General features: G+C 41.1%; 3 protein-coding genes across 4 annotated transcripts; 2 read left to right on the top strand and 1 right to left on the bottom strand.

The window, feature by feature from the left end:
• Nucleotides 1-7,894: 7,894 nt before the first annotated feature.
• On the top strand, nt 7,895-8,765 carry LOC113562115. Its single transcript, XM_026970428.1, has 3 exons — nt 7,895-7,949; nt 8,217-8,407; nt 8,481-8,765. Exons 1-3 carry the CDS (start codon nt 7,895-7,897, stop codon nt 8,763-8,765), a joined length of 531 nt encoding a protein of 176 aa, XP_026826229.1.
• On the top strand, nt 8,711-10,607 carry LOC105281849. Its single transcript, XM_020032440.2, has 4 exons — nt 8,711-8,809; nt 8,883-9,540; nt 9,614-9,943; nt 10,019-10,607. The coding sequence occupies exons 2-4, from the start codon at nt 9,256-9,258 to the stop codon at nt 10,340-10,342; spliced, it is 939 nt and encodes a 312-aa protein (XP_019887999.2). The 5' UTR covers nt 8,711-8,809; nt 8,883-9,255; the 3' UTR covers nt 10,343-10,607.
• Nucleotides 10,608-11,305: 698 nt separating this feature from the next.
• On the bottom strand, nt 11,306-27,273 carry LOC105281847. 2 transcript variants are annotated; one of them, XM_011343375.2, is made up of 10 exons: nt 20,746-27,273; nt 18,216-18,353; nt 17,806-18,087; nt 14,995-15,103; nt 14,784-14,907; nt 14,113-14,286; nt 13,672-13,830; nt 12,998-13,335; nt 12,646-12,922; nt 11,306-12,244 (listed from the first exon to the last, which is right to left on the bottom strand). In XM_011343375.2, exons 1-10 carry the CDS (start codon nt 20,776-20,778, stop codon nt 12,016-12,018), a joined length of 1,863 nt encoding a protein of 620 aa, XP_011341677.1. In that variant the 5' UTR covers nt 20,779-27,273; the 3' UTR covers nt 11,306-12,015. The 2 variants fall into 2 exon arrangements, with proteins under 2 accessions (XP_011341677.1, XP_011341675.1); XM_011343373.2 differs by having other exon boundaries at nt 14,784-15,103.
• Between the last annotated feature and the right edge of the window lie 7 nt (nt 27,274-27,280).

The following is a 27,280-nucleotide window of genomic DNA, read 5'->3' as shown; positions in this document are numbered from 1 at the left end:
TGGTGGCGGTATCAAACCTTTGATCATCTTTGGACTATTGGTGGCGTCAGTGACATTCGGCAAAGGGGTGCTCTTTTCCTTCGGTGGACTCGACGTGACGTTTACAATTTTCAACGAGGTCTCGCTTCCTGCAGTCGATAGAGCTTGCACAGCAGGTGGCATAGTGGTTATTTCATAGACTTGATAAGTGTTCACCATGTTTCTGATGTTGCCCATCACGTCCTCATACACCTGGTTCTGGTAGGATGCGGTCTGATACAATTTCGGCGACCGTGTGGTAGTAGTACTAGCGACTCTCGGTCTTGATTTTCGATTGTTCGTTTTGCGTCTCGCGTTGGACGGCCTTGTGCCTCGCACAGTGTGCAAGTAGGCATTTCTACCTCTTCCGGTCTGAGGATCGTGCTTATAATTGACACGTATTGACTCATGGGCCTCATATGGCCGATTCCTATTGCGCCACTGGCGACCGTGGCGTTCCGGCTTCTTCGAGACCTGCTGCACGACATAGTCGTCGTCCTCTTCAGGAAGCACCATGATCCTCGAGGCGAACTTTGCCGGATCCAATTCAGACGGCGGAGTCGGTTCCTCGACTGACTTTTCGGCGAACAGCGGATTATCAAAAGGGTTTTCGTCGAAGTATTTGGCCTTGAAGCAGTCTAGCTTCCTTCCGAGACCACGAAGACGCGGTAGATCTTCTTGTGGACCCTTTCGCTCGGGATCGGGCTCTTCTTTCTCGGGCAGCACTTCGTCCAGGTTTGGCTCTACCTCGTCGCACTGCTTGTAAGCGTTCCGAGACTCGTAGAACTCCATTCCACGCGCGGTCTTCTGCGGAATCGTTCTGGGATCAACGACGTATTTCAAGGCGGACGCGCTGGGTACGTCCTTATTATTATAAAAAGGATACTTCTTCGAATCCACAGCGGCTTCCGTCGTTGCGGAAGGTCCTGCGAGGCTATCCTCAGCGAACTCTTCTATGTAATCGAAACTGGGAACATCAACTTCGACTTTCTCATCTTCTTTGATCTTCGCTGAAGTCGCATTGTCGTCCCTTTCGTTAAAACGTGCGGCGATCTCTTTGTCGATAACGTCGCCGCTGATTTTGGGAGATTCGTCCAGCAACTCTTCATGGCTTCTTCTTTTCATTCTGTTTCTCAAGTTTACTTCTGACTGTGTTTCGTTCCGTAAAATATTTTTCTGCTTCGTCAATTCTTCAGTGTTCGTGACGTTCATCTGTCCATCTTGGTGCGCTGACTGGATCAGTGCTGATTCCTCTTCGGTCAATTTTGGACGATCGATTACTACTTCCCTCTTGTCTTCGGCATTCTCGTTTTCACCGTTAGCAACGGCTCTATTGTTATTTATCAAGGTCGGGGATGTTCCGCTCTCGCTGTCTCTCGATTCCGCGAAGGACGCTCTCGTTGCATCTGGAAATTAATCAGTGCACAGTTACTATCTGGCACAATAACTTTCCTTTCGACTTGTCAGTTACCCTATTGAACGTACTCTTATCTCGCTGCTCCGGTTTACCTTCATTGGTCACACTATTGTTTGCTTCCACTTTCACACCAACCGTGCCATTACGATTCGAATCATTGCAAAACTCACCTTGTTCGGACCTCTTTCTCCTGAAATGTGTTCTCCAGCTCGCCTCAGGGAAATATCTGAACACATTATCATGCTGCTGTCGCTGCTGCGGTTTGCTGTAAGAAAAGTGATGGTCGTTTTGCCTGTTGATCTGATAATTGGCGTAAATGTTCGCGAAAGAAGGTGGCGATGGCGGCAACAGTTTCGTAGCCAGAAACGCATCCTTACGATAGGTCGGATGCACCGGTTGAATAGCAGGGGAGGAATCGAAACGATACGGCAATTTAACCGATTGAAAACGATGCCGATCCTGTAATGGACTTCTCCAGTTGGCCTCTTCCCGAGGCGATTCACTTTCGACTGTTACGCTCGAGTGATCTGCAACTGAAGGACGGTCCGCCGAGAAGATTGGATAGACGGCTTGCTGAGGAATCGGTGGCCTCATCAGCGTAAGATCTTCCGGAGAAACGAGCTTCTTCCTTTCCGAAAAAGGTTTCTGAATTTTGGGCTTGTTTTTCATATGATCCAACATTTTAGTATACTTTGCGTTCAGCTCATTATGGAGTTTCTTCTTTTCCGATTCTTGAGACGGCGATGAAGCTTGTTGATGAGTTGACTGAGGAGTGACGGATTTAACGATCTTCTTTGTCGGTCTCACTAATACTTTGTACTTGACCTTATTTCGAGTAACGGCGATGTTGCTATTGTCAAGTATAGGTGCGAGGAATGGGTTCTCAGCTATTCGCGAGTAAGCTTCTTGCGTGATGTTGAGCGTCATGACGGCCGGGGTGCTGCTGAACGTCGAGTCGTCAAGAACAGTCGTCGTTGAGCGTTCTGTTCTCTCAGAACTTGAAGACAAAGGAGACAGAAAAGGCTGCACGCTGGTAAACGTCGCAACTGTGGATGTCGCGGCTATCACATTAGCGACGTAGCCGCTCTCGTCGTTGTTCTGTCCAAGCAGATGCCGAGTATAAACCTGCGCGGAGCTCGGATCGAATTCAACGCGATCGGAGAACGAATCTTGCGGATGAAAATTGAGGAATGGCGATGTCGTGGTTTCCTGTTTCACCAACAGGTATGGACCATGACCGTCGATAGTAGCCACTGCGATTGGCGATTGTTTCTCCAGTGGAGAGTCCAGAATCGTCGTGTTTGTTACAAACGTGGATGATTCAGTAGTTGATATTGGGTCTTGTTGCGCCTTGAAGTAGTCCCAGAAGAGCTGACTATAACTGATCGTCGTCGGCTCGTCAATCTGCTGGAATGAGGATGTCGCAACCGGAGCGACGTAGCGCAGGGTTGTCCGATCGATGGAGTACACTTGCGAGCTCGCGGGATTTGCCACGAAACCATGGAAACTCGGAAATGCTTCAGGTTTGGCTGAAGTACTCGTTTCCTCAGATGGAATCGCAGTTGTTACATAATTCTTCTGATGAAGCTTCTTCTTCCGTTCCAATCTGCGTGACGGTTTAGTTCCTTTACTCACAGAGTCGACTTTTTCATTTTGCGACTTGGATTTCTTCTTCTTCTTCTTTTTCATCTTAACTGGCTCGCTTTCCTTATCTTTCAATTCATCTTTATCTCGATTTGATTCCTCCAAACTATCAACCTTAATGTCATTGCGAAGTTTCGATTCTTGCGCGTTCTGATAGTCCTTCGAACTCCTCTCAGCCTCCGCGGCATCCTCCTCGACGTCCTTCTCTAGCCTCCGCACACCGTCTTCAGCAACGAGTTTGGGATCTATCTCAGTTCCTTCCCAGAAATTTCTTCCATATCCTATCAGATTATCTCGTCCTTCCGACGCCTCCACTGGCTTCCTACTTTCTTCCAAATGATTCTGATAATCCTCTTGGTATTCCTTGAATTCTTCGGGTACTAGATTCGTGTGTTTCTCTGCCTTCCTCTTACCACTCGACGAGTCACTTCTGTCGTCTTTTCGGTCGTGAAGCTTGCGCGCAAATCCTTCATGGAAATCAGCATCTCTGATATGTCCCGCGTGATCGTACGCTGAATCCTCGTAACCCTCTTCAGTGTAGACCGTGTTGACTTTCGAATTGGTGACGATCTCCCTTAGACGAGGTGCATTGCGCTTCTCCTCGTCGCTCTCCGCGTTCTCGATCGCCTCTTGCTGCGGCAATCTCTTCACTGTGTGAGTCCCACGTACCTGAGCGTGCAACTTTGTTGGCACAAAGTCTAAGGAGATGTCTTTTTCTGGTGGCGGCTTTGCCCAGGTCCCTGGAGCGATGTACTTCGGTCGAGTAGGCACGTTTATCGCCTCTTCGTGTTCCGAATACGGTATCACGTGATTTGGAGCCTCTTCAGGATCATCATCTTCGGTAGAGTCTTCATGGTGATAGGACGGTTCGGCATATCGATTCAGGATATTTGTTTCTGAGGTCTTCAGGGTTTCTTCCGTCTGCACGCTCGTTGAAAAGGGTAGATATGTTGTGGTATCTTGATAAATTGATGTTGTGGTGCTGGAAGGCTGGGACGAGGCGTGGTCGGCGTGTTGATCGTTGCTGGTGGTGCTAATATCGATCGTGGTGGTGAACGCATATAGATCCTCACTCGATGACAACGAAGGATGAACACTCGCGATCGTCAGGAGGACGATGATGATTAATTTACGGGCTTGTCGTTGTTGTTCCATTTTTTAAAATTATTCTCCGCTTCATAGCAATGAAGTAACGAAGTTCGATATGCGACGCGCAATGGACATTAGAGAGTGAAAGTTTCAGTACATTCGTAGATAAACGATTGTCTTTTGTCGCGATTATTATAATGAATACAATTTTTGGGAAACTGACTATTTAGATTAAAAGACATATTACAAATTTATCAACCATGAGTTGCATTATTTTTTAATCAAGCACTAAGTGAATACCAAGTCTATAGTTCAAGCCTTTAAGAATTCAACGTTCGACGGAAAAAGACACTGTTACCCTTCGACTTTTCGGCGACTGTAGAATCGCGTTTTCAACAACCTATCTATGTACTTATCCGTCTCAGAGGAGAAGAGAAAAATTCGTGATTCACGCGCTCGCTGGCTGGATGATTTCTAATCATCTCCGATCGCGGTCTTTCGTCAAACTGGCCAGTGGTACGGACCGCGTAGCCTAATTTATATTTTCCAACCATTTGAAAGGCGAGGTAGGGTGAAAAACGCTGGAATAGCTTACGGAGACCCTGCTCCGCGAAGCGTGGAGATTCGATCGTTCAACGATTCTGTCACTCTCGATTGGATTCGTAAGAGGCCAGGCCCCCGTTTCACCCAGACACCTCGACTCTCCTGGACTCGCATATTAGAAACTTCGACTTATATCGCTTCGGCATTCTAATTACGATGCACTCGTATGCATAATTACGGTACGAGCACGGCTGTCTCACAAAAGACGAGCGGAAGGCGGACTGTCTACATTAATCGGGGAAAATACGCTGCTATTTACTCGAAATAAAAAAGTACTCGGTAAGGTGAACGAGGAGACACGAGGATGCTCCATGGGAATGCGTCCATGGCGAGTGCATGGCGATTTGCTTGATTCAGTCAGCTGTGAATCGTTCGTTTCGCCGGCTGCGCTCCACTCGGCGATTGTCTCCCGCGTCTTTCCGCGTTGAGCCGCGAAGCGTATCGCTCCGGGACTTTCTTCGCTTCGACGAGCCCACGAGAGGACCGTCATAGAATGGAACTTCCATTTCCAGAACAGCTTAGGCAGATATGTGAACTTTCTCAAGCGCAATACTCGTAATTGATACAAGCAAGATCTGCAAGATATGGAAATATGATAACTTTACACTTTACGAAAGTAGGACAAACAAATTAAAATCCGAAATCTTTTCTCACAAGATTTAGCGATTAGTTTATCCTGTCATTAAATGTTATTTTATAATATATCTTTAAATTTACAGTGTAAAGTTGAAGTTGCCAAAAATGCAATCTTCAAAGATAAGAAAACGCTATATATATATGTAGAAACAAATGAGAATAAGAAAATTTAAATTTTAATTGCACTCTGATTTGATGAAAGCTAAACCACGACAACGATAAAACAAACCTGACTCCTTCCTGTTTCTAATTTGTTATCCGATGCGCACCTTCGAGAGAGCAGTCTTTGCAAAACACATAGTTGCGAGGAAGGATTCAACTTTCTCCATTCACGCGAGGATGATGCGGTTGGACTATATCCTCCCGGTTTTGCATAAAATAAAAATCCTGATATCCGTGATTCGCAGTGTAAAAAATATGCGATGGTCAGTCACCCTGGCACGAAAGCGAGAGGAAGAAAGAAGTTTTCGACTTCCAAAATGTGAAACTTCATTCACAGATCGCTGAACGAAGTAAGTTGCGGCGAGTAAACTGTGAAACGTCGCGCGTTTCATGCTAACGGCGATCGGCATTGTTTGCATCACGACTAAAATTTTGTGTCACTTTCACTCACACCGGTCGTAAAGAGGATTACATGAAATCAGTCTGTATCAATCGAACGATTAATAATTAATAATATTTATTTTAACTAAAATCCTATATTATTTATATTAATGTGCCTTTAGCGAAGGAATTAAAAACGATGACTTTCATCACTTATTTCAGATGTAAATCAGATATTTTTGAACCTAATCTAAATATACATCTCTCGATTACGCGCGTTGCGATTATTTATTATTCTTTCCCCATATGAGCGTCATCTGTTGCTTGTAGATATGGCGACAAAGATATCTGTCACCAGCCTTTTAGTTGAGCCTGTAAAAAAACACTGGAATATGCATCGAGCTATGTGCATTGTACATATTGTCAACCATGGACATGTAGTAACAGCTGCATTCCTTGTAGAAGGAAACCTTTTGTCCGAGGACGAATAGATTATGATGAAATAGATTAAAGTCGATTAAAACCGGTTAAAGTCGATTTACGCTACGGCTTTTTAACAGTTTTATCAATTGCAGAACGCTGCTTAATCAAGCACTTGAATCCAATACCGCAGATGTGATTTATTTGTGTGTTGCGACGTATCAATATTTAATATTAGATGTCGCTTGTGATAATTAAATTGCTCATTAAATCAACAAGCAGAAAAGCAATGTCGCGGCAGGATATCTGGAGGAGTACTTGTCGTATGAATAGATGAGACACATTGCCGATTAATAAACGTTGATACTTTAACTCGTGTATTATCTTCGCACAGCAAGCACACGAGAAACACGAGAGAGCCGTCATTTCACATATTTATCCACTCAATGTTGTCGTATAAACACAGATCACGATAATAGGTCGTAACGACACAAATAGATAGCTGTAACGACGACTCAGTAATTCCTTCCTTTAAGGCATTGTATAGATTTGACGTGTTGGCAGTATTCGATCATCCTCGATCGACTGTTGACAATTCGTAGTTCCGAACTAACCGTCACATTTAAGGCGATTAAAAATGGCAACGTCCAACCCAGATACAGTTATTCTTGCCAAATGTATGCTTAATTACTTTCATTTGAACAAAAGTGCTGCAGAAGCTCAAAAATTCATTTGTGAAAAGTATGGAGAGAATGTTATATCTCTTAGTACCTATGAGACGTGGTTTGCCAGGTTTGAGGTGATCAAGATATCTCGATAGATAGGATAAAGATCGACGAATTGAAAACATTGCTCGAGAAAAACCCGTACCTACTAACAAAACAGTTTGCACATCAACTTGGACTTACAGTCTCAGTAAAGAGTTATTTGAAGGAAATAGAGGAGGAGGAGGAGGAAGGACGAATGATAGACAGGTGATATGAACTGATATTTTTATATCTCGCGTGTAATTTCACGTGCATAACTTTTAACGTATAATTTTAGAATACAGTGTTCTTTATCCGACGCATGCTTCGTTATTTTCATGGAGGCAAAACTGCTGCAGATGCTCAAAGTCTGATTTGTGAAGAGTGTGGAGAGGATATTGTGTCCCTTAGTACTTGTGAAGTGTGGTATAATAGGTTTAAGTCAGGTGATTAAGATGTCACAGTACGTAGGATAAAAATGGAAGAATTGAAAGTATTACTCGAGGAACATCAGGGTCAATCAATAAGAACGTTAGCACAGCAGCTCCGAATTCATCATATCACAGTAGCCATATATTTGAGAAAAATGAAGAAGGGGAGAATTGATAAACAGGTCGAATAATATGAGCTATTGTTTTTTATCTCGCGTGTAAAACTATATGCATAACTTTCAACGTGTAATTTTAGACAGATACAGTTTTGCCTGCCAACTCAATACACCCTTACTTTCGTCAAGACAAAAGTGCTGCAGAAGCTCAAGGACTGATTTCTGACAAGTATGGAGAGAATATTGTATCTCTTAGTGACTGTGCGACGCGGTTTGACAGATTTAAGTCAGATAGCTGTGAAGATGTCTCGAATCATAAGATAAAGATCGACGAACTGAAAACATTGCTCGAGAAAGATCCGTACCTATCACAACGAAAGCTTGCACAGCAACTTGGAGTTACTCATTCCTCAGTATGGAAATATTTGAAGAAAAAAAAAGAAAAAAAGAAGAAGATAGATGAAGTATAACTAGGTAATTTATGCATAACTAATAAAACGATTATGACAGTATGGAGAGAATATGTATCTCTAGTGACTGAAATGCTTGACAGATAAGTCAGATGGCTGTGAAGATGTCTCGAATCATAAGATAAAGATCGACGAACTGAAAACATTGCTCGAGAAAGATCCGTACCTATCACAACGAAAGCTTGCACAGCAACTTGGAGTTACTCATTCCTCAGTATGGAAATATTTGAAGAAAATAGAAGAAGAGGCAGAAACACAGGAAGTTGATAGACAGGTCGAGTAGTATGAACTGCTATTTTTAACTGGCGTGTAATTCTATATGCATAACTTTTAACTTGTAATTTTAGGATACAGTTTTCTTTCTCCGACGCATGCATCATCATTTTAATCACGGCAAAAGTGCTGCAGAAGCTCAAGGACTGATTTCTGACAAGTATGGAGAGAATATTGTATCTCTTAGTGACTGTGCGACGCGGTTTGACAGATTTAAGTCAGATAGCTGTGAAGATGTCTCGAATCATAAGATAAAGATCGACGAACTGAAAACATTGCTCGAGAAAATCCGTACCTATCACAACGAAAGCTTGCACAGCAACTTGGAGTTACTCATTCCTCAGTATGGAAATATTTGAAGAAAATAGAAGATGAGGCAGAAACACAGGAAGTTGATAGACAGGTCGAGTAGTATGAACTGCTATTTTTAACTGGCGTGTAATTCTATATGCATAACTTTTAACTTGTAATTTTAGGATACAGTTTTCTTTCTCCGACGCATGCATCATCATTTTAATCACGGCAAAAGTGCTGCAGAAGCTCAAGGACTGATTTCTGACAAGTATGGAGAGAATATTGTATCTCTTAGTGACTGTGCGACGCGGTTTGACAGATTTAAGTCAGATAGCTGTGAAGATGTCTCGAATCATAAGATAAAGATCGACGAACTGAAAACATTGCTCGAGAAAGATCCGTACCTATCACAACGAAAGCTTGCACAGCAACTTGGAGTTACTCATTCCTCAGTATGGAAATATTTGAAGAAAATAGAAGAAGAGGCAGAAACACAGGAAGTTGATAGACAGGTCGAGTAGTATGAACTGGTATTTTTAACTGACGTGTAATTCTATGTGCATAACTTTTAACTTTCAAAAGCGGATTTATGACATGTATGGAGAGAGAATATTGTATCTCTTAGTGACTGAAAGGTGGTTTGACAGATTTAAGTCAGATGGCTGTGAAGATGTCTCGAATCATAAGATAAAGATCGACGAACTGAAAACATTGCTCGAGAAAGATCCGTACCTATCACAACGAAAGCTTGCACAGCAACTTGGAGTTACTCATTCCTCAGTATGGAAATATTTGAAGAAAATAGAAGAAGAGGCAGAAACACAGGAAGTTGATAGACAGGTCGAGTAGTATGAACTGCTATTTTTAACTGGCGTGTAATTCTATATGCATAACTTTTAACTTGTAATTTTAGGATACAGTTTTCTTTCTCCGACGCATGCATCATCATTTTAATCACGGCAAAAGTGCTGCAGAATCTCAAAGGCGGATTTGTGAAAAGTATGGAGAGAATATTGTATCTCTTAGTGACTGTGCGACGCGGTTTGACAGATTTAAGTCAGATAGCTGTGAAGATGTCTCGAATCATAAGATAAAGATCGACGAACTGAAAACATTGCTCGAGAAAGATCCGTACCTATCACAACGAAAGCTTGCACAGCAACTTGGAGTTAGTCAATCCTCAGTAAGCAGGTATTTGCAGGAAATAGAAGAGGAGGAAGAAAAACAGGGAGTTAATAAACAGGTCGAGTAATATGACCTGGTATTTTTTTAACTGGTGTATAATTCTATGTGCATAACTTTTAACTTGTAATTTTAGGATACAGTTTTCTTTATCCGACGCATGCATCATTATTTTAATCACGGCAAAAGTGCTGCAGAAGCTCAAGGACTGATTTCTGACAAGTATGGAGAGAATATTGTATCTCTTAGTGACTGTGAGACGTGGTTTAATAGGTTTAAGTCAGGTGATCAAGATATCTCGATACGTAGGATAAAGATCGAAGAATTAAATGTATTGCTCGAGAAAAATACGGACCTTTCAATAATTGAGTTAGCACAACAGCTTCGAATTCATCACATCACATTAATCATTTATTTGAGAACAATAAGAAAGAAGAGTGTTGATAAACAGGTCGAGTAATTTGAGCTGTTGCTTTTTTAGCTCGTGTAATTCTACGTACATAACTTATTGTTTAATTTTAAGTGAATACTGCTGCAGCGATCTCGGATACAGACGATGATAAAGATTAACTCTCTCGGTGCGGCGCGCGCGTGACAAAACTGCTCGCGGCGTATAGCGAGTGGCTGCTTTCCCTTTAATCGGACACTTGCGACACTTACTAGCAATATTTAAATAGACATCTGTTAGGGTAATATAATTTTTTTAATATTTGAAATTTTAGAAAAACATATACATATCTCTACTATTTATTATAATACTCTATAAATCTCTACTATTTATTATATTTATTATTATAATACACGATTTAATTATCATACAGTTTTTATCAATCTTAATTGTCGCTTTCTCAGGATGTAGAATATACGTTCTTCGCACATAAATTTTATTTTTGTATTATTCAATTATTATAAGAAATATTTTGAATCTAATGTATAGATGTATTGTTTTGTACAATACGCGATAGGTGACAAGGACATATAAACGATCGTCCTAATAGTATCTTCGGTAGAGACGGCTGTCGAAAATAGCGAGAGACAAACAGAGTCGATCGCGAGTCCGCGATTATTGTATTATCAGATTCCGTAAATTGTATCCATTGTATCTGCTCGACAAATAATATATACATATTATATCTTTACCCTTTTGAGTGCTATAAGCGCGCATATGCGCATTTGCGGAGAAAGTTATCCGCGTGGACTATGGACGTATTACCTGCACAGACGTAAGCACGTCGCGTAAACGTGCACAAGATGTAGTGACGTCATAGTGACGTGCTTGTCACGTATGGTACTGTCAAAGATATATGCATCCATAATGAAAAAGTAAGTCCACAGCGATCGCAACTGCGAGCCGCGCACTGTCCACACAGAGCGTTTTAATTTGAAGAGTTCCGCACTCAAAGGATTAAACAAGTACCAATACGAAAGAACAAACTAAGAATACTTTATTGGTGATACAAAAGAGACAAAACATAATCATCGTACATTCCTTAAGTATAATTTATTATAAATAACTCATCGAGGTAACGATTAATAAATAGCAGGTCAAAATGAACGTAGTTAAAGTAACGTGTTAATGTAACGAAAAGAGAAAACAATCATTGCATCTGCCCGTGGCCATAATACTCTTCTACCGAACGATTACATCTACGAGCGTTAACATCTACTCTCTCTGCGATTCTTCTTTTATCGTTACATAAAGAATCCTTCCCGAGCGATACGATTGCGTAAGAATTTATAATCGTTTTTAAATCCACGCACGATCGAATTTGACGATAAAAGTTTTAATTGACGAAACGAAAAACGTGGTATCCATTTAAATTTTTGTAATAATAAAGCGCCTCGCAATAAAATGTATATACTCAAATTAGGCATCTGTTAATCTGTTTTATTTAAAAATCACGTTAGATCATAGAACTCGATCAAATTTTAAGACTTTTTTATTCTTGTTAATCTTTTCAGTCATTGTTTTAAATGTCTTATTGCGAATTGTCCTGTATATTCATCTAAGAAATAATACTTTCTTAGTATCGTAGAGATTACTCAGTGTCGTAGAGATACCTCGCAAAGTACATTACTCGTAATCTTCACTAATATAGAATTTCAGGTACTCTAAAAGAAGAAGATTACAATCTAAGATATTAATGGTTTCCAGCTATTATCGCTTTGAAGCGATGCCGGCTGGGTGACGGTGAGTTGTGGTTCCGACGATTGCAGCATGGATGCTTCCGGTTTGAAAAAGTCTATGATAGGGTGATAATTGTAGTTAATCCTTCTCTGCGGCTCCTGATACTCCTCATCGAAACCTCCGTTCTGTAGCCTCGACGTGGCGTCCACTTCCTGATCGTACGGCTGACTATACCTGAAAAATAATTTATTGTATTAGGATATAGTGTTATATATTTGCAAGCATTCATATATCTAATAGTTTTCCAAAAGTTGCTTATTTGTATGTTGCTTTAGTGCTAGATATATTAGAAGCGAGAACGCAGTATTAAATAGTAATTTTTATTAAAATATGCATCTTTCAGAAAATAATCTCTTTGAAATATTTAATTAATTAAATACTCCTAAGATTTTGATTTATATGTACGCCGATTGCAAATCTTAGACACTTCGTAAATTAATCTAATTTTATTCGAGAGGATTAGTTTCTGTGATTTTGTAAAATAAAAGTTAACACCGATTTTTTGTTAACCTAATTCATCATAAACTGACATAAATCATTTTATGCATCGTAGATAAAAAGAACTATGCACTCACCGAGTGTTGGTCGAGTTGTTACCGGAAGTCTCCGTGTAGTCCTCGACGTGGGAGGTGGACTCTCGCCTGAAGGGCGGCCTGTTGAGTCGGTTAGGTCGGTTACCCATCGTCAGCGGCCCTTTGTAGCCTGGGGCCCTTGTATTGGGCGCGTGCTGCTGCGGCAATTTGTCGTACGGCCTCGGGATCGGCGTAGGTTTCTTCGACCTGTTCCGGGTAGGCAGAGTGAAGCTGGGCCTGCTGGGACTCACTTCTACCACCGGTTTCTTGTTAGTGGACACTGATAGAAACGAGATGTGTTCAGCAAGGTCGTTCGACGTCGTAGATGACGGCGGATAATTTGGAAGTAAAGTACCGAGACTTGAGTCATAGTTCGAGGATGGAGTGTACTTGCTGATGTGATTGAGACCGCTGGGCTTGCCGAGATCCTGGAAGTCGTCCTTCTGACTGTTAATCGACACGAAGTCCGCACCCGGGAACGTCTCCTTAGGCTTCATCGGCGGATCCTTCTGATGCGGCGGGAAAATCTCGGAATAACCGTGCACGTGGCAGCTGCAACAGGTCGGCACTTTGAATATGTCCATGTGTAGTCCCAGTTTTTGATCCCATGTCAGCAGTCTGTGGTAATTGTAGATTTGCACGCAGGAGGAGCGGTAGTTCTCGGAGATGAACGAGCAACTTGACTGCGGATTGCTGAAATAAGAGAGAAATGCCAATTATCCAAAATATAGAAGAAATTATGTCGATTAGTTTATTTCTTTGTATCTGTATTATATTCAGTGTATTTTAAAATTTAATAAAAAGAATAATATTAAAAACATATCTTTTTTCATAATGAATTTTAGTAAAACAAGTTATGGTCGGTAAATTTTAATTAATTAAATTGCTGTTCTCCTTTGGTTGTACATGGCTGTGACTGGATATTTTATTCAGTAAATTAAGATGGACTTTTACGTAAATCGATAATTACTGCCTATATAATTATATCTCTTACTTTGGATATTGTATATTAATGGTTGCCGCACTTACGAGCATTTTTCCAGTCGTATCGTCTGCGTGTGCTCGCCTGTATTTATTATATACTTCCACACTCCGGAAGCAGCTCTCGCCAATTGCGGACGAGCGTACTTGACAGTTGACGGACAGGTGAAACCCTCCTCTATGTTGTCGAAAGGATTGTCGGATCTTCTGAAATCAGAGATACATAATGAGCAATAAAAATAATTGCTAAAGTTTCGTATAAGCATGAGAACTTAATCTTTCGATGTTACATTTATAATTTCAACTTCGATCAAATTTAATGAAGTGCACAAAAATTATTTTTAAATGCCTTCATCTAAATAAATGGATTCTTTAATGTTCTTGAAGATGATGAAAATTATAAAGTTAATTAGAAAGTTATAACGCTATAATAAACTTTACTTTCAACTTTTTTAAGATATACGTACAAATGAATATTTTATTGTGTACCTTTTAATCTCATTGCTCTCGTATCTGTTCTCGTAGCGGTTTTCATACTTGGTCTCCAACGACAGGGCAATCGGCGATTTATCCTCCGTACTTCCGTAATCTTGCGCCTTGTAGTCGGTCAACAATGCCGCCACCATTTCCTTATTAGACCTTAAACTTCTTGTTATCGCTTCACTAGAAAGTTAAAACTGCTATTAACGTTTTTTCCGCGAAAGCGAGCAGTAGCGATATTTTCTCCAAGACGGAAAATTATCTTTACAGAAATTTGCCATTTAGTCGACGGAGATAAACGAAGAAACGAACTGAGAACAACGTAGACTCAGTTTTCAGATTAACTTCTCGCAAAAGTAAGTTTAAAATCTTGCAGACCAAAATTCAGAAGCAAAATGGAGAGCTTGGAAGCATCGTGCGATAGAAATATCTACTAATTTAATCTATATTAATTTCAATGACAATTAGAGATATTCTTTATTCGTCTTCAAAATTCGGTCATCGTGTTTGAAGCCCTCTCTCTTCCTCTTTCGGGGAGGAGGAGACACGCGGAAAGTGAAAACCGCAGCCTCGCCAATTAAGACGACCCGAGAGATTTTAATCTGGCCCGCATGCAAATTGCCGTGTAACAATGTCCGTCATTAATTCAACGCCAGAACGAAAGTTCGTGCCGGACTCACTGTGGGTAATCGTTGGCCTCAAGACACACCGTCTTCGTGAAGAAAGTGCATTCGTTCTCCGTGGGTCTCCTCTTCGGCTCGCTCGGTCGTTTAGACGGTCGTATGATGGACGGCCGCGGCAGGCCTGGAAATCGAACGGTCCGTTTCGGCTCGGTGGCACTTTTATTCATTGCGATTCGATGATGATTATTAACCGCCAAGGCAAACTGACCTGTGTAAACGTTCCTTCTATTCGGAGGAGACGGCCTGACAGGGCGCAATGGTTTAATGTGCACCGGTCGTCGTCGCTCGTGAGTCCTCACTAATCGCAGCTCTTGAGCCTGCAATTAAAAGGACTCATTAACAAAAGTATCGATAGGATACAAAAATTATGAAGATTTCATTCATGATCTATTTATCAAGGATTATTAAAGTGTTTCTTTTTACCGAAATAATAAAATTATTGTTAACTCAGTTATTTGTTAGTTTATTAATACACGATAAGCTTATAATTACGATTAGCTTGGCACATCTTAAATTCGCAGTGTGGTCCCTGCAATTAAACGCCTGCGAGCATTGTTCGTGCGCACTGACCTTAATGATCATTTACTTAGGTACAGTTAAGAGAAGCAACGTCACTTGCATTGAATGCATTTTCTGTGCATTGCTTGTTCTTAACAACATATAATAAATTCATTAATGTCATCATAATTTTAATACATACGTTACTTAACAATTGAATGTACTATTAATTGCGAAGATAAGATGAAATAAAATAATTCTATTAGGGGTGTGATTTAGTTTTGAGGGTTTTTTTTGCTCAAAAACGCATGTATTTAAATATGATAATGAATGAATACCTTAATCAAAATATTTTCCTTCGTTTTCTATCACTTTTTCCCATCTTTCTGGCAAGAGATGGATTCCACCACGATAAAATCACTCTTCTTTTCAGTTGATCCATTCGTCGACGAATTTTCGCACTTTTTCGAAATTATGAAAGTGTGTATCCTCTAAAGCGTGTTGCATCGACCGGAACAAATAATAATCGCATGGAGCAATGTCCGGAGAATACGCGGAGTGCGGTAAGACTTGCCATTCAAGCTCTAATAGTGTTTCTTTCACTGATAACGCAACGTCAGGTCGAGCGTTGTCACGAAGAAGAATCACTTTCCGTCGTTCACTCGCAATTGGTGGTCGTTTTTGGTCCAATGCTTGCTTCAACTTGTACAATTGGTGTCGATAACGATCAGCCGTGACAGTCTCATGCGGATTTAACAGCTCATAGTACACTATCCCACCAAATACAGAGCATTACTTTTCAACCGTGAATATTGCGTCTCGGAGTGGATGTTGATGGTTCGCCTGGATCCACCCATGATTTTCTGCGTTTCGGATTATCAAAATAGATCCACTTTTCATCCCCAGTAACGATCCGAGACAAAAGACTCTTCTTTTTTTGCCTGGCGATCAACGAAATGCAAATGTTCAACCGGTTCGCAATGGCACTTTCCGATAATTCATGTCGAACCCATTTCCCTTCTTTCTGAATTTTTCCCATTTCATGTAAATGTTTCGTAACTGTTGTACGATCAACATTTAATGCTCTGGCAAGTTCTGAAGTGGATTCTGTTGGATTTTCGTGCAATAATGCTTGCAAATCTGCATTTTCAAGCTTTCTTGGTTGTCCCGAGCGTTCTTTGTCCTTCACATCAGTATGACCACTTTTAAAGCGTCTAAACCAGTATTCACACGTCTTAATTGATGGGGCAGAATCACCATAAGTTTCCACAAGAATTCTATAACCGTCAGCCGCAGTTTTGTTTTGATTAAAAAACAAAAGCAACGCATGTCGAAAATGCTAAAGAGCTTTCGGAAGTTGCATTTTTACGATGATATAAACACGACTGTTATTGCATCTATTGCTATAATGCTACTAAATGTCATGGATAATGTCAACACTGTAAGAAAGAACAGTTATCGGAAACAGCTATTGGAACAAACCGACACTACAGTCATCTGTTGCAAAACCCTCAAAACTAAATCACACTCCTAATATTTTAACGCGGCTTTTACGCATGTCGTTCATCATTTTACACAGCTTATCGTCAGAGATAATTCGCGATTACTCGCTGTAACTGTCATTCCTTATCTATGCGTCCACGCATAAATCACCATCCGTCTATATCCGTCACTCATTAATTAATATACGGAATGGAAAGTCGTTCTCTCGCGCGATACATCCAACGATGTATGTAACTGCGAGACGCAAGAGATTCACGAGATGGTCCCTGCGACGCCGCAATAAAATATGTCGAACGCGTGAAAGTACTCTCATAAAAGGTGTCGTTTTAAGCCCGGTTACAAGTGAAACCGTACGATGCGCCGGATGTTCTAAATTCGGAGGTGCCGCGTGCTAAACGCGGTTCACGGTCTAAAGATGTTGGACGGATACGCGAAGAATCTGATTCCTGATCAGTTTCTGATCAGATTCTGACGGTAACATGATGCAAGCGACAGATAAGCGAGAAGTTTGAGAAAAAAATAATCAATAAATTGCAAGAGATCAAAATTCTGCACAATAAAATGTTTAAAAAACGTAATTACAATTGAACAGCTTTTAATTAATATCTAGATTCGCTGGCAAGCAAAAGTAAACAATCTGAAATTCACGCGACAAATAAAGCGATCAGCGATTCTCACTTGGGCTGACACGACAATCGATTTAGACATCAACTTTATAGTTTAGAAATCGTCGCGCGGACTTTGAATTTATTACAGGTTGCACGTGTAAAAACCAATATTTACAGACACGTCGCGTCATGAGAAACTCTCATTTGCCGGGGAAACGTGTCCGCCGCACGTATATTTAACCGGCGAGATAAATCTGTTGAAATTTACGGCGAGTCGACACGTCAAACGTCAAACTTTCTACCGATCCTAGTTGGCTAGAAAAAAGTCGACGCGACAGTTCATTTTATGCGCTCACCGCATAAACATATATGTAAATGCATGTGATTTTTATTCCCGTAGCTTGACTCACCTCCGGTAACGCTTCGGGCATCTCCTCGTTGTCTTCCTCCTCACTCTCGTCGAGGTCGGAGTCCTCGGATATGATCTTCGCTATATCCATGCTGATCGGTAGCTTCAGTTCCCTGCTGGCGTTTTCTCTGCTGCTGCTACTTCCGTTCAGAGTAGATTGAACTTCTTTGAGAACTCGTGATGCAGAACTCGTGGGAATTAACGCTGCCAGCTTCTGCGAGGTTGACGTACCGCGTATTGTCGATATCACTTTGCCAACTTGCTTCTCCGATGCCTTCATCCCCTGGGAAGAGAGAAGCGCAGCTTTAGAACGAAATAAATAATTTCGAAACATGTACGAACATCAGAAAAATATGATGAAAGTCTTTCGACTTGAGTGCAGGCGTGTTCACGCATTACTACTTCTCGTACTTTGCTCGTTATGTTCTTGTCATCTTGTTCACTGAGTTTGAGTGACGCCGATATCTTCTCCTGAGCTTCCCCATCTTCGTTCGCGTTGGTATTGCCAGCGTCCTTCTCGGCATAAATCGGGGATAGTAGCGCGACCGTCTAGAGAGTGAAACAGAAAGGTGAATGTCGCGCGTTGCAACATGTAATTTTTGGGTATAGGTAATGCTATGAGATAACTAAATCATTGATTCCGTCGCATTATGCAACGCATTAATAAATACGCACTGGAATTCAGTATTACGTATTATTAATACATGTATTAATCGCCTGTCTAATAAACCGGAAGAATTAAAAGCCGAAAATTCTGTACCCAACGAGGCGTTTAATTAATTATAACAATTAAGTTTTGGAGTCTCAGACGTTATTTAAATTTTATTATAAAGATAAACCGCAATTAACTGTTACTTCAAAATTAACTGTGCCTGCTGCAAAACGGGGTCTAAACGAGCAGATTTTCAAGAACTCATTAATAATGCATTAATTATTTTGCGGCGCTGCTAATTAGTGGACGTCGATTTAATGAAACACAAGTGAAAACGGCGCTCGTAGCACCGCGCGAGGGACAATAAAATGCAACTTCCGGAAAGAACAATCGTAACGAGCGTGCAACGCCGCTATAGATAGCCGGGAATGCATCGCAAGGAAGCGTAAATTACATTACGCGTATCTCTTGTTTGCCAAGAGCGTGGACCGATTATCGCGCCAAGGAATCTCCCTTCTTTTTCCCTTCCTTTTTTGCCAGGAGGAAACCCGTCCGAGGAGAAACGTCGGCTGCGAACGTTTACGTTCGTTGCACCGGAAGCGCGGTGGCTGCAACGCGCTTTTGCAGCATGCGGGAGGTCGCGGCGCGCCTTTGCGCAATCGTCCAAGAGCAGGTTCCTCGAGAGAGATCTCCACGGTATTACGAAGATCCCATCGCTTGGCCATTGATACTCCGATTACCTGAATAACTTAAGCGGGTGATTTATACGCGGCATTTCTGCGAGCTTTGAGATTTCGTGAAAGTAAATGGCCGTACATATCGCGCAAACTGGGTCTCGATAATTGTTATATTATAGTATCCTGTAATTGGCATACATAAGCGTTCTCCAATTTAATTATTCTAAGTTAAGCGAGTTAATTGTCACGCGCGAGTAATCATGTTGAAAGTCGTATGTGTAGACACGATCGTCGCCGATAATTGTGAAATTTATATGCTCCTTGCTATCACAGTATATTAATGAACCACGGCGATATTGTACTTATCGTTACCTGCGTTTTGTCAAGTTAGTAGGTTGCTTCGGTAGCCTTATAATTAATATTTATTCATTTATTCCTTTAATGATTTAATAATTTAATAATTAACGAGATGAACAGTAGAGGAATATGTATCTTTTTTTTCTCCATTAAAGGCAGCCTCTTGTTCCGCTAAAATACGATCAAGCAACAGGAAATGTAGAATATAGCTATATGGACGCGAAAGTGCATTAACTTTACAATTCACTATTCAATTTTAATCTCAGCGGAATCAAGTTCTTGGTTGTAATTTAACACGTGAGCATTGGTCTCGATTGTAATCTAGAAAAGGATTTTTCTTTTCGTCTAAAATGCAACGATACAGCAGTTGGACTATTTATATATTTACTTATGCCTTACGCGCGAGAAAATTTATAGAGCAAGCAAATTTGTATATTATCTTGCTATGATTAACATCCCATCGCGCTCGCCATTTCTGATTGTAACGACCCAATAATCATCGTGGTGAGCAGACGATTTCACTGGTATTCAACGGGTATCTCCTGCGACGAAGTCGCGTGACTGCGGCTGAGCATTTCGCAACGAATATTCCGAGTGTGAATTCCATATATATCGCGTTAATGAAAAGTCTCTCGCGAATTCCCGCACGAGAGCGAACTCGGCATTCCGGAGCGCGTGTGCGAGGTATCTATTACTTTTCCTCGTTCCAGCGAACCGCTGGATCAAGGCCGCCGCAAAGGTTGTTCCACTTTGGACCCGGCAAGCTGATGCAGAAAGCGTCACACGGTCAGCAAACTGTAGCAATGAAAACTTCATTCACACGGCTGCGATGTTTGAAAGTGGAAACTTTATTTGGAAAGATGACTTGGAATCAACGGCGGATACAAAATTACCTCGCGACGTAATTGTCGACGTAATTGTGAAGAGATTAATGCGATGGTATTATCTTTGGAGCTCTTGATCATATTTTAGAGAAAACAGTTATCTCTCATAGAGACCAGTAGGAAATTGGAACATGCTAGTTTTTAACGGAGAAAACCGAGAAAAGAGGACATCTACACAGAGATATTATAACATACTTCCCACTTCCTTCTTTCCCGAATATTTTTCGTGCGGGCAGATAAATAAAACAACCGTAATAACAGCTTAAAAATTGGATATAAAAATGAACTTAGAAATACTTAAGAATTCAAAGTCTAGAGATTTCGCAATCAAGAGATTTACTGTCATTACAAAAAGAAATAAATCATTTTACCAGCAGCACCCAGCACAACCGTCCTATCCTCATCCTAGCAAGCTTCTAAGTCTCATCAACAGTGTCAGTATCTACCGCTATGCAATCAGCACGGATCTCACTGTCACTACCACTGCAACCGTTTGCCAATCTTGCACCACTGTTATGAAACGGTATCATCAAACACTCCAGAACGTGGGAGAATATTCACGATCCGCGAGCACCACGATGTTCGGAGATTCCTGGAGGACTTCCGTTCCGGCAGGACTCCTCGGTGGCAATGCCCGTTCGCCAAATCCACCTGCGGCCGATCTGCTCTTCGAACTGGCGCGAAACGGACGGTTCTCCAGCGATACGGTACGGGACGGCGAGCCTCCCCGTGTGGTCCACGTGGGGATAATGTAGGAACTCCCGGGTCTCCCCCTCGTGCAGCCGTGACCGAGAAAACCGAAGCGTCGTTGGGTTGGCGGAGAAGCGTGTCGTACTCGAGAAGGAGAGAAGGAAGAAGTCGGCCAGTCTGCTCCTCCTCCCCGTGCGAGAGAGCGCGGCTTTACTCTCGGCTGGACTACACGCAGCATCGCGATGCTCGCTTACAACGGTATACATGGTGTCCCAGGTTCAGCGCACTTTCTTTTGTCCAGTTAGTCTTTCGTCATTAAGCGTCGAAGAAATGCTCGAGACCTCTCAGAGCTTCCGTGAGGTTGAGCTATTAAACGTAGAATTTCATGAATCGAGCTCAAAAAAACATTAAAAGTGGCAAAGCGTTTTTGTGTCCCACTTGACTTGAAAGAAACTTTGCTTTGAGTTTTGTTTCACATTATATATATTACGAGGATGTTTGAAACTGTGTGAAAAAAGACGGCGCTATATATTTAATTTAAAGGTAAGTTCAAATTAATGAACGAACGCGTGATAAGAGATGACGGGAACGTGAGGCACTCTGTATATGATTGCATGTTTAACAGATGATCAACACGCCGTTCCCGCTGTGATTACTATTCCGGATCTGGTACTTTCGATGTGACACTCTATTGTGTCGAGAAAGTTTTTCCTCGCCATCAATCATCGCGACGCTGGTCTTTTTTCTGGCGTGCGTGAGACAAATGATCCTTACAGAACTGCATGCAGAATATTCTCAGTAACTTAGATGCAGTGATAGTAAGACGAGAAAATCTTTTTCTTGAATTTTAACGCTTAAATAGTTGCGTTTGACAAAAAATATATTAAATACCTTTATTTCTTGCTGAGAGACTATTGGATCGTCACGCGTGATTCAATCTATAAAGATCCAATGCGAGGCGTTCTCTAAAATTACGTTTTTACTCAAATCTCACGCCTGACTAGTTGCGATTCGTTCTGTGTATAAAATATCACTTCGTTGAAAGAAATTAATTGAGAGACGAATTACGGACTGGACTAACCGATGACGTGTTTTCTCTATGATTGCCACTCTGTATTTCTTACTTTCGATAAAGCGATTAACAGTATGTGATTGTTTAGAGAAAGTTACTTTACCCAATTTTACTTGGGTACTTGGTATTTTCTACGTAATGGCATTGACCACATGTATTGAACTGCTTCCAGAGAAATTTATTTACGTTCATGAATTTAAGAATTTTTTATATTTACGCGATCCACGTTCAATTTAACGTTCTACAAAAACTTTGAGTATTAAATCTGTTCGAGGAAAAATATATTTTATAAAAGATAATTTTAAAAGATAAAAGATTAATTTTTTCAGAAGGAACATTAAAAATGAATTGTATAATATTATATTGACATTAGAGGCAATCGCAAATTGTAATCGCAGACTTTCTCGCCTCAGATTAAATCATTTATAATTGCTTTGAAAGCACACACCAGGTTCTATAATATCAAGTGATCTATGTAATATCCACGCGCGAAAAAGTAAACGGCGAAAGTGATTATTTTGCATACGTAGTAAAGTCTACATGCATTTCGACACGAGACACTTAGAGGCGCGATGAAATCGCGCTAGGATTAGACGAGTCGAGTCGCGCAAAAACGCTTTCTCACGTTAATTATATTTCGTATTCATTATGATTGTCGTGAGCGCATTTACGACGATATGAGTTTCTTAATTCCCGCATTTTTTGCGAAATCTCCTTATGTATCTGAAAGACGATTTAAATATATGTATATCATATGCGCGCTCTTTAATTAATACCTTTTAAGAATTAATTATGAGACTCCTCTTTCTCCTGCAAATGAATTTACTTAATAGAAAAAACCGAGTACCTCGCGCAATTATAATTTGTACCGCAAAATGACAATCGAATACCGTAATTCCTTGAAACTCCACAAATATTTCCTCTCAACGTTGTAATTTGCAAAATTACATATCAAACGCATCAAAGACACCATTTTTATCAACAAAAAATCCGAACCTAGTACTCGAACGTAAGTCGAACGCAGAAAGTCACGCATTACGCTTATGTTTTCGTTCAGGCAATTTGCAACGGAATGGCAGGAATTGACGGTCGGGTCTAGGACCTCTTACGTCAAGGTGGACTTTCTTTTTCTTGGAAGCGATGCTGCGCCCGAAATTCACTTCATTTGAGATTGGTCCTCGGTCCCCTTGCACACTTCGTTTCTAATGGCAGCTGCTTGATGACAGCGGAAGGGGTGAAAGCGACGGTTTTACGCTACGCGCGAATGGCATCTCGATAGCAGGCATTAAGTGTCTTTGGTTGGCGAAGTCAGTAGCAACTATATGCGGCTGCCATGGTGGCAATACGCATGGCATCGCCATAAGACGTTTATTTGGTTTTAACAATTTAAGCGCGCGGTTAAATTGTTTCGCAGAAGTAAAACGCGAAATTAGCCACGCGCGATATTAAGGATTACCACCAACCTACTTTCCTGAGAGGATAAGTATTATGGAATAAGGGACGCGCTAAATGAGGCCTTAGAGAGTCTTTTACCGCCCGTCGTACGACATCGATTTCAAATCGCAGCTGCGTTGTAATTCAATTATTAGACTCTCGAGAGAATTAAGTTGATGGAACAAACACGTTTGATTGATCAATCGTTAAAAAAGAGAGCAACTCAAGATCATATGATCGGTAAGAGAGCACTTTTCAAGACTTTAGTTTGCAAAATAAATATCATTTTATGAGATGTAAAGCAAAATATGAAAATAAAAATTTTACCATTAGTGTCATTTAAAATTCATTACAAAAATGCATTTGTCCAGATAATTTATATCGTTTGTGAATGCTCCTTTGTCGGCTTCTCCCGTCGCTTTATAAGGTGATCGACAGGCAGATTGATTGATGTACCACACATACACGTACAAACACAGACATCAGGATTGCAACGGGTCTTCTGCCGAACATAAATCGGCATTAAGTCGCGGATTACATAAGTCTGCGCAAAAAGTAGTAAACGAATCAACGGTAAACGCTCTAAACCGTGAGAACGTAAATTCGGGTATCAAGCTAGCGTGGGAACATGAAATGGTCGGAAAGCGAAAGAGAATCCACTTACCAGAAAGTTTTGCTAATTATGATAATTGTTTGAAAAGACATTTAAACACATATACGTCAAAATATCGTGAAAAAGAAAACACATAGATTTAAATTCGTGTAAAAATATCTTAACCGAGGAATCGCTTGATGCGTCCCAAAATAACTTATTCATACTTCCGTTTTCTTTTTCTAAATACGAAGTATCGTCGGGGATAAATGATTCCGCAAACCACACTCTCACGTGACGCTGGCGGTCCCGGAAACAGGTTTACTCTCATTTTTATTATAATTCGCCGCTTCGAAAATCTGATCGTCTCGTTCCTTCTTCCCTTTCCGGACTCGCGGCCGAATCGCGGACAGGTGAAACGCCGTCGGCGCAGAAGAGTCGCAATCAGAAAATGTGGGTCGCCTATTACGAATTCTCACGTCCGCAAAATCACGCTGATTAGAACTGCGCGAAGTAAGATCCATTATATTGCGGTAATAAATCAACCTGCAGGAAACATTGAGCGAAAATATGTATTTGTTACCGAAAAGGCGTAAGTGAGAATACTATAGTCTCAGAAATGAGATCCAGAGTTATCCATCATCAATTCTTCACGTGGCATTATCCGTTATGAAATAAAACATTGTCATGTTCTGACATTGTCATTGTCTTCCAGTTTCTAAAATGTTCAACCATGTAACTGTAAAATTGTTGAAGCTGGAGCTTGTTTATACTCATAAAAATTAAAGTAGAACATGCACGACTTATCTCATGTCTAATCTCGTATTCTAATATTCCGACTACATCAGTATTCTAATCAGCTGTGCCAAAAAAAAAACAAAACGGAATTATGAGTCAGCGTGAAGACGCTATTCAGCTATATATGGTTCGATTTCTAAACGACCACGATGACAAGCACCTGTGAGAAAAACAGAAGAAAAAGGAGCCAAGTGGGTTGTATTGGGTGGCGTTATGAATGAAAGTGGAACGCGGTTCTGTCTTTGGGTCTTCCTTTGATCGCGCTTCGATTCTTGGCTCCTTTATGGATTAGAAAGGTGCCCGAGCACAGGCGCGAGGGTTATTATCGCCGCGTGAAGCTCTCGGCAGATTCTGCGGCGAAAGTCTTTCGCTAAAGATAGCCGCCCGACGTCGGCATTCTCGGCGCAACCACATGCATGCGTTGCAACTCTGATGAAATTGAGCCGTGGCCTCTGAGAAATGATACATCATCAATAATTTCCGACAATTCTAATGATCGAAGACTTCAGAAGACTCGTTTGGTGGTCAATCACAGCGGAAAGATAAATAGATGCAGATGCAAAGATGAGGGACAAAAGTATAAAGTAGATAAAAAGTAAAAACTATAAATGCAAAATAAGAAAGAAAGGAAATAAAATGTAAATGCATACAATAGATCAGATTCGCGCGTGTTTTGCATTTAACTCGTTTTGATCAGATTTCTAACTGTTTATTAATAAGTTCTTCCGTTTCACCGTGAGATTGATGCGGGATTTCTCGGTTATATAGTGTTATTATTTGGCCATATAAAATGCGAGAAGAGAGTGTCACATGATTATAATTTATGATTATTGCTGGATATCTGAAAAATCGCGTGTGTCCGTTTAGTACGTCAATCGACGTCAATGTAAAAATCGTTCGTCTTCATCTTAAAGTTTCATTTAATTGAACTTTCGAAAGTACGATGAAAACACGATTAGTTTCTCTATTTTAGAAACCATCGTCATCAGCCGATGATCATGGGCATACATGACGTATCATCTGGGAAGGTCAGCGAGGTGCCAATCTCGCCTATTTGATATGCAGAAAAGCGCAGTATCACGCTCGAATGACGAAGACCGTTGAATCTCTCCCACTTTTGTTGCTTTTTCACGGTACTATTTACTTGATAAAATCGGAAACAACGGCAGGTAAATTTTCGATTTTCGGAGAGAATATCGGCTCGACTGGAGCTCAACGTTGCGCTCGCGCGTTCTTCAGTGTAATCCAGCACGCAGCTTCGTCATCGAGAGCGTAAGGAGATCCGCTCGGAACCATAAACGAGCCTGCAACGTTTTATGGTTGTTTCGAGAAATTCAAGAATGCGATCCAATTTACGATAACGATCCGGAACACCGGACACACGCTGCACTCGTTGCATAGCCGCGAGCCACGAAGACAACCGCATGGAACGAGCAAGGACGAAATCGTTGTTGCGGGTGCACTCTATCGTGGACATCGTACGAGAGCGAAGGAATATTTACAACTTCGAGACGAATCCAAGAATGGAGGTCTTGCTGCTATTAAAGATAGAAAAGCTCGCTTGCTCACGTGGCTTGCAGCAATCGCGATCGTAGGAAGTAATTGCATGATTAAACGCGTGTGAATGCGTAAAAAACGCTCCAAAGATTTTCAGGATGGCATTTAAAAATTTTCAGGTGTCATAATAAAAATGCTGAGTATAAATGACACGTTAATCACCATGCTACACGTTAGTTACCATAATCCTAAATTTTTAAATGTAAGATTTAACGTTTCTGTCTTTAAAAGTAATTTTTTCTAGCATTCTTCTTTTAAACAGATACGAAATTTTTAAAATCTGCCTTTTTTAAATATTACTTTCTACTGTTCTTAAAGTCTTCCTAAAATCTTTTTAAAGATTTATCTTTCAACTACGAGAAACGGGAGTCGATACTACAGCGCTTTGCTGTGGTCCCTCAATCAAATCGCCACGGCGAGAGGCGAGGAGGTCTTAATTAATTCCATTAAGAAGCAGCCTCATTCGCGGGCCCTCGTGTCAAGAAACGGCGATCGTCGGATCGATATCCCGGTCGCCGGGGCGCGACACGGTCGGAAATCTGATTCCTTCGACCTTGACTCCTCCTCTCGAGTGCGGTGCGATGGCACCTGTAAATCTCCAGCGTCCACCTCCCGTTTTGTCCGCGTACTTTGGCAAAACGCGCCGGACGTATTTGCATACCTCCGCCTTTATCTTCGTCCGGCGCGTCCGCGCGCATAAATCCATAATCCCGTTGCAGTAAATCTGCGGCGTCCGTCGCGCGGACGCGATTTCATAAATCAC

Source organism: Ooceraea biroi, chromosome 6 (genome assembly GCF_003672135.1).
Source record: "Ooceraea biroi isolate clonal line C1 chromosome 6, Obir_v5.4, whole genome shotgun sequence".
NCBI lineage: Eukaryota > Metazoa > Arthropoda > Insecta > Hymenoptera > Formicidae > Ooceraea > Ooceraea biroi.
This window is presented reverse-complemented; position numbering and strand designations above follow the sequence as displayed.

Coding starts and splice junctions, on each gene's coding strand:
- LOC113562115 (XM_026970428.1), top strand. CDS start 7,895: ATGGAGAGAATATTGTATCTCTTAGTGACTGTGCGACGCGGTTTGACA. Junction 7,950..8,216: donor ACGCGGTTTGACAGATTTAA/GTCAGATAGCTG, acceptor AATGCTTGACAG/ATAAGTCAGATGGCTGTGAA. Junction 8,408..8,480: donor CACAGGAAGTTGATAGACAG/GTCGAGTAGTAT, acceptor TTGTAATTTTAG/GATACAGTTTTCTTTCTCCG.
- LOC105281849 (XM_020032440.2), top strand. CDS start 9,256: ATGTGCATAACTTTTAACTTTCAAAAGCGGATTTATGACATGTATGGA. Junction 9,541..9,613: donor CACAGGAAGTTGATAGACAG/GTCGAGTAGTAT, acceptor TTGTAATTTTAG/GATACAGTTTTCTTTCTCCG. Junction 9,944..10,018: donor AACAGGGAGTTAATAAACAG/GTCGAGTAATAT, acceptor TTGTAATTTTAG/GATACAGTTTTCTTTATCCG.
- LOC105281847 (XM_011343373.2), bottom strand. CDS start 20,778: ATGAGGATAGGACGGTTGTGCTGGGTGCTGCTG. Junction 18,088..18,215: donor ACAAGAACATAACGAGCAAA/GTACGAGAAGTA, acceptor CTCTCTTCCCAG/GGGATGAAGGCATCGGAGAA. Junction 12,923..12,997: donor GAACTATGACTCAAGTCTCG/GTACTTTACTTC, acceptor CGTTTCTATCAG/TGTCCACTAACAAGAAACCG.